At 38.6% G+C, this 6,966-nt stretch overlaps 1 protein-coding gene across 1 annotated transcript; it reads right to left on the reverse strand.

The window, feature by feature from the left end:
• Window positions 1-385: 385 nt before the first annotated feature.
• Il2 (interleukin 2) lies at window positions 386-5,545 on the reverse strand. Its single transcript, XM_021196629.1, has 4 exons — window positions 5,319-5,545; window positions 5,169-5,228; window positions 2,617-2,763; window positions 386-877 (listed from the first exon to the last, which is right to left on the reverse strand). Exons 1-4 carry the CDS (start codon window positions 5,496-5,498, stop codon window positions 764-766), a joined length of 501 nt encoding a protein of 166 aa, XP_021052288.1. The 5' UTR covers window positions 5,499-5,545; the 3' UTR covers window positions 386-763.
• Window positions 5,546-6,966: the final 1,421 nt, after the last annotated feature.

Raw genomic sequence — 6,966 nt, forward strand, 5'->3', positions numbered from 1 at the left:
ACACACACACACACACACACACACACACCATCTTTTGCACACACTCCCACTGTTCACTATTGGGAAGCCACCCTACCACAAGATCCTCGCAGGCTCTTGAACACCCAAAACTGTGAGCTGCTTTGTAAAGAGTATCAAGACTCAGGAGTTTTGCTATAACTCAAAGCAGACTATGACAAAGGGTTTAATTTATTTATTATTATTATTATTATTATTATTATTATTATTATTATTATTATTTTGCTTAGTACACTGTTTAAACTTAAAGGAAATGAAAGTATTTCCTGATAAGCTTTCCTTATACCAGAACTAAATATTCAGTCACCACTTAAAAGGAAAATGTAAGAAATGTGAGAAATTCCTGTCTTATTTTACACACTTCTCCAGGGGAAAGTGATTCTTGAAAACACTGGCCACCATAGGGTTCACAGGAATAACTGAGAAATTATTTTAGCGCTTACTCTGTGTTGTCCTAAAAATAACAGACATCTGAGCTTATTTATATTTGAATCTTCTAAATACTTTTATTAATGAGTCTACCTACACATGATATTTAACAATTCAATATAATAAATAATTTCAGATAAATAGTTTAAAATTTTTTGAGCCCTTGGGGCTTACAAAAAGAATCTTTAAAGATCCGTATTTATCATCTGAAGACTAGTAGTTATAAAAGATAGTAAACAATACATCCAAAAATAAATTAAAGTTAAATATTTAAATAAATAGAAAGCCTTGCGTGTTGTAGATGGGAGGTGCGTAGTTATTGAGGCCTTGCTGAGATGATGCTTTGACAGAAGGCTATCCATCTCCTCAGAAATTCCACCACAGTCACTGACTCATCAGCAAATTGGCACTCAAGTGTGTTTTCAGAGCCCTAAAAAAGAATATAAAATTTTAGGCTAAGGTAGCTTACTTTGCATATAATTATTCTTCACTGATGTTTTTAGGCATTTATTTTAACACTGGTTAAATATATTAAACATTCACATTTCTTGAATGATCACAATTATTGGGTTATATTTTACTATGATACCAAATGGTAAAGCATACAAAATAAAGCTCTCCAGAGTTGATTACCAATGAACATTTGATGGAAACACTGAACACTTCTGTAGAATCCAGTTGCTTGACCACTTTTTCTCTGGTAAGTGTACACAGCTATGCATCAATTTAGACTTTAGGAATGGAGAAATGATACTTGTTATATGTTCTTTGCTAAATCTTAAGAGTCTATCATTCTATTCTTTTCCCCCAAGTCAGAATGGGAACAACCCAGAGTAGGATAGGACAAGCATCTATTGGGAGAAATTTGGAGAACTTTGTTATAAATAGATATACCTACCCTGATATCAGTGCAGATGAATCACAAAGTTTGTACATGTATAAATATTATAAATTTGTTCTGTGGATTAGCTTTTTGAAAGCTAACCCTCTTTGCTAAAGGAGATATTTTAATTCTGTTTTTAGGTGACAAGCTGAGAAGGAAATATTTTGACAAATTTATGGGATGGCTTTTCCAAATCTGACTAATTCCTTGTAAGTCAAATGAGGCAGATTATTCCTTTTAAATAAATACTCCTTTTCAAATAAGCTGCTGTGGTCTCATATACCCTCTTTACATAGCTACTTGAATGTTCTAATGTCTTGAATTTTTAATTTTTAAAAATATGTGGCCCTTTAAACACATTTTTCTAGTTCTCATGTAACTCTAAAGTTTGTACCATTCATTAGGGGTGAATGTTCTGATGTTGGCCATAGATTTTAAAGCATCCATCTTTGCATAGGTAAGTGTTCAAACCTTTCAACGTCTAGATGGCATGTATTTCTGCCTGCTTTAAAAACCTCAAGTGGAAGCTGGGCAGTGGTGGCGCACTCCTTTAATCCCAGCACTTGGGAGGCAAAGGCAGCCGAATTTCTGAGTTCGAGGCCAGCCTGGTCTACAGAGTGAGTTCCAGGACAACCAGGGCTACACAGAGAAACCCTGTCTCGACAAACAAACAAAACAAAAAAAAAAAAAAGAAAGAAAGAAAGAAACAAACAAACAAACAAACAGAAAACCTCAAATGGAAACAGTGCTCTGAAATGTGACTTAGGTTTGAAAAGGACTAACCCACACCTTTGCTGCTACTGTTTCACCAGAGTCCACGATTCGTGTGCATTTAAAAACAAAGTCCTGCAGTGGGCTCTCCCTGTCCTCCTCTGTCCATTTTAATGGCTGCCATTTTTGGAGATGAATGTCTCTGTTCTTCTACCAATACCAGCACAGCTGCTCTGGAAAAACTTTTGAGGTAATTTTTCCTGATTTGATAAACGTGACAGCAGCAAGAGTTGCTTGTTTCTTGTGGAATTCTACTCCATGCTTTTCTCTCACATCCAGTTCTGCGCTGGTGTGGGAGGGAGCAGGGTGTTCATGCTCCCAGTTTCCTTGCAGGTGATGATGGTAGGTGGAAATTCTAGCATCATCCTACAGTGGAAGGATTCACTTACACAGTGACTTTAAACTTTGGCTGACTAAATGCACAGAATCCAACCAAGACCAGAAATGGCATGCCACTTAAAAATGCATTTCTTCTCTGTTTTATTTCCAGATCAGCAAATAAAGCAACACCTTACCTTTAGTTTTATAACAGTTACTCTGATATTACTGATGAAATTCTCAGCATCTTCCAATTGAAAGCTTTTGCTTTGAGTCAAATCCAGCACACGCTGCAGAGCTCCGAGTTCATCTTCTAGGCACTGAAGATCTTTCAATTCTGTGGCCTAGAGGAGTAATAAGCTTAACCATCAGCTCAGCTCACCACATACCGAAGAGCCAGAAGTTAGTCTGCAGTTTCTCTAATCAAGAGTAGGCAACACATAGCTTTTACCACTCCCTGTTCTCAGTGTAAAGGGGGACTGAGGTCATCGATGCCATAAATCTAGAAGAGCAAGAGTTCACAACCTTAAGGTTCACATGAACTATTCGGCTCTACTCATTAGAGTCTATTCATTAGACTTCGTAAAAAGTCTGTTTCCCTATCAAGGAAACACAAGTTCAGACTATTGTTCCAATCTACAAAGAAATCTGCAAGCTTCACATTCTACATTCTAATATCTAATCGCAGAGTTGAGAATCATAGAATGGTAAGGGACAGGAATCCTTGGATGCCAACTGCCATAGGCCCAAATCTTACAGATTAGGTTATCGTGGCCCTGAATAATGAGTGTCAACATAGCCAGGAAGTCACATTTCATATTCTTTAAATTTATACTTCTCTGCAATTACTAAAGATGAATATTTAAAGAACCCATTTGTCAAACTAGAAAGATGGCTTCTAAGGGAAAGGCACTTGCCACCAAACTTGGTGATTTGAATTCAATTGCAGTGACCCACCCACATTGTGGAAAGAATGACCCAACTTTCATATTTTGTCCTCTGACCTCCACAGTTACACTATGATACACATGCGTCTCCACACATTAAATAAATAAATGAATAAATAAGTTAATAAATAAATAAATAAAAATTTAAAAGCTATTTTTTTCAATGGAAAAAAGTCATAATATTTTGGCAGAACACTTGGGAGAATTTTTCTGATCCATGTCTGAAATAATTTTAAATACATCATACATATTTACATACATATACAGGAAGAAAGGATATTGTCTAGTTCTATAGTACACTATGATTTCCATAAAGTCAGCTGCTTTAAGTCTACAGTGAACTGTGTTATCTCCATTTTACCAAGTCTCATAATCAGTGTCTTTCCCACAACCACATGAACAGGGGGAGCAAAGTGGCCCGGTCGGTCGCTCCTTTTCATTAACCACAGCCTTTGAATTACATGCGTCTATTGTTTTTAAAATCTTACATACCGAATGGAGGTTAAATGAAAACATCAGCATAATTTACCACATTACTCTTGATTTTAAGAGTAAAACTTGGATTTCTAGGAATCTCACCACTCTCTAACATGATCTCTTGTTTCTCTAACGATCCTTAGAGGGAGAGGTTTGACAAGACAACACATAGTTCCTGACTGATCTACTATTGACCTTCCAGCTTGTTATGGTGCGTCCTGGGTATTCAGTGTGGAGCTCCTTCCCTCACAGAACTCTCGAGTTTTTTACTGTTGGAGTTGAGCGTTATGTGACTGTAATTAAACTGGAAGAGCAGCTGGGCCTTTCTTTTTCATCTCCTGTAGAACAGCTAGAGGCAAAGTTCCCCTGACTCAATAGGAGTGGGTCAACAGCTGCCTCTTTGTCCCCTTAGATCCCATTTTGCTCTAGGCTTGGATTTACCTGGAACAAGCTCTTTCTAGGACCAAAGTTGTCCATCCTCTTTTGACTGTTAGGACTAGAGCAAATTTATACCCTTGATGGAGTTCTAAGAGCTTGTGTAAGCTGTTTTGTATCATACAGCATTCTGCCTCCAAAGGAGACCAAAAAAAACTTTCAATATTGAGAGATAGTATCATGTAGTACTATTACAGCTCTCTAGTTTCACTGGTTACAAAGAGACTGTATAAATCCAAAATTGTTTTATACATCTCAGACTTCTTCTTCTCTAGCACTAATAGTGTGTTTGTGTGCTGTTGGCCAGCCACTGTTCTGAAACCTGACACGTGATAAGCATAGCTATTATCATTTATGTAAGTGGGTGAATGAGCACAGGCAACTTCCTGAGGCCATGAGGGCCAGGCCCTAGCAGGGCTGCGACTCCACTGCAGATCTTCAGCCCTAGAATCTGAATAGAGGTTATGCTGTCCCTCAAAAATGCGGTCATAGGAATCATTCTTAAAACAGTAAAGTGTGTGTAAAATGAGACCCTCTGAAGTCACTTTTGACACTTTACAAGCTGAAATAATGCATCTCTCTCAAATATCTGTAGGACAAGCACAAAACAGAAATCAACACAGTCTTTAAATTATCCCAGCATCAAAATGCAATCATCTTGCATTTTCTTCTCATTCCCTCTTTCCCAACACACAAATACACAGGAAAATTTTAAAGAAAAACCATTTAAAAGAAGTGCCATTGTCAAGATTTTTTTACAGAGAGATCAGAGAAACTTATTTTCTTCAGATGAGGTACTATTCCTCTGATCACATGTCACTTATGTGTTATACACACGCATGTTACTTGGAATTCATTAGAGCACCAGTTGAACACAGAAACTCACTCACCTGCTTGGGCAAGTAAAATTTGAAGGTGAGCATCCTGGGGAGTTTCAGGTTCCTGTAATTCTGAGAAAGCATAACACATTGTTATTAAAACACAACCTTTGGCCAGAAAGCTAAAGGTAATGCCTATAGATGGGGTGGCCGTGCACTTACCTCCATCCTGCTCAAGAGCTCCTGTAGGTCCATCAACAGCTGCTCCAGGTGCTGCTGCTGCTGCTGTGCTTCCGCTGTAGAGCTTGAAGTGGAACTTGAAGTGGGGCTTGAAGTGGGTGCACTGTTGACAAGGAACACAAGTGTCAGTGCGACACAGGATGCGAGCTGCATGCTGTACATGCCTGCAGGACTTGAGGTCACTGTGAGGAGTGATTAGCAAGGGTGATAGGGAGCTCTTCAGCATGGGAGGCAATTTATACTGTTAATGCTGGAAAAATAATATGGGGGTGTCGTGATGTTTTACATATTACACATACTTTCAAAGAGTCTACCTGTGTGGCAGAAAGCATTACCTTTGTTTTTCCTCTTCTGATGACTCTCTGGAATTTCTTTAAACCCCCATACACTGACTGAATGGATTTAGGTGAAATCCCTCTTGGTCGGGTTAGCCCACACTTAGGTGGCAGTTTTAATTCATACAATGAACGCCTTCTGTATGAAACAAATTTTCCTCTTTGGGGTGGAGACACAAAAGTAACTCATGAAAATGCTCTCTTTGTCAAAACCATCCTGAACCTGTATGCAGCCTGTTGTGGTGGACAAACGCAAGAGGAGATAGATGAAAAGAATAAATCTTTTAGATTTGTTGATTAGACAGGAAGGATATTGGTTTCCTGTGTCAAGATGGTTTACCTTCTTATCTACACGATGAGCTAATTGCACACAGGGTGATAGATGGCTTCATACAGTTAGTCAGAGAAATAGTAAGCTGAGGACACCCAAAATGCTTGTTGAGCTTGAGGTACTATTTTGTTGTTGTTGTTCTTTTACATTTAATTTCACATATTTTGTGTCTGTTTAATTGTCTTGATGTTTATTATGCTTTTTAAAAAGAGTATGAGCTCCAACAAATTCTCAGGAAGGGTTGCATCTAAGGATGTTGGTGTTATTTTATATGTCTCTAGTTGCACTTTAGTTTTTTAAAAATATTTTCACATGTGTACACGCACATGTGTTCATGTGTATATGAGTATGTGCATGTGTGTGCACATGTATGTGTGTGGGAGCATGTTTTTGTGCATGTGTATGTGAGTGTGTGTGTGCATGTATACATGTGTATTTGTACATGTACATGCATTTGTGCACGTGTGTTATGAGTGTGTGTGTGCCACAGTACACCTGTGGAGGTGGTCAGAGACCAACTCTTGCTAGTCACTTCTCTCCTGTCACCTGTGTGACTCAGAAATCTAAAAACAAGGTCATCCATCCTGTGTGCCTACCTTTGCTACTAGCCTCTACCTAGCCTCTACCACTGAGCCATCTTGCCAGCCTTCTTCTCCCTGATTCAGTAGATTTGGGTTTATCCTAAAAGTACCTGTGCACTCTGAGAGTACTAGCTAGGGACTATTCCCACGTGTTCTCAGTGGGTCGCCTGAATAGGATACATCAGATTTCTTATCCTCCGTGTAGTACACTGGCTGGATGATGGAGTAGGAACACAGTTCCAAAACAACTGGTAGAGATGGGATCTTTCTCAGGGAGCTTGCCTGTGATGTCCCCATTTTTAGTAACTTGTACTGGTCTAGTCTTTATGCAGATATTTATCTACCATCTAAAACACCCTGGGGTACATAGAAAAGAAGAAAAT

This window comes from Mus pahari, chromosome 4 (genome assembly GCF_900095145.1).
Source record: "Mus pahari chromosome 4, PAHARI_EIJ_v1.1, whole genome shotgun sequence".
NCBI lineage: Eukaryota > Metazoa > Chordata > Mammalia > Rodentia > Muridae > Mus > Mus pahari.

What these genes read in the sequence shown, in the direction of transcription:
- Il2 (XM_021196629.1), bottom strand. Translation starts at nt 5,498, where the DNA reads ATGTACAGCATGCAGCTCGCATCCTGTGTCGCACTGACACTTGTGTTC. An exon ending in AATTTTACTTGCCCAAGCAG is followed by an intron (nt 2,764 to 5,168) that starts GTGAGTGAGTTT and finishes TTACTCCTCTAG; the next exon opens with GCCACAGAATTGAAAGATCT. An exon ending in TAACTGTTATAAAACTAAAG is followed by an intron (nt 878 to 2,616) that starts GTAAGGTGTTGC and finishes ATTCTTTTTTAG; the next exon opens with GGCTCTGAAAACACACTTGA.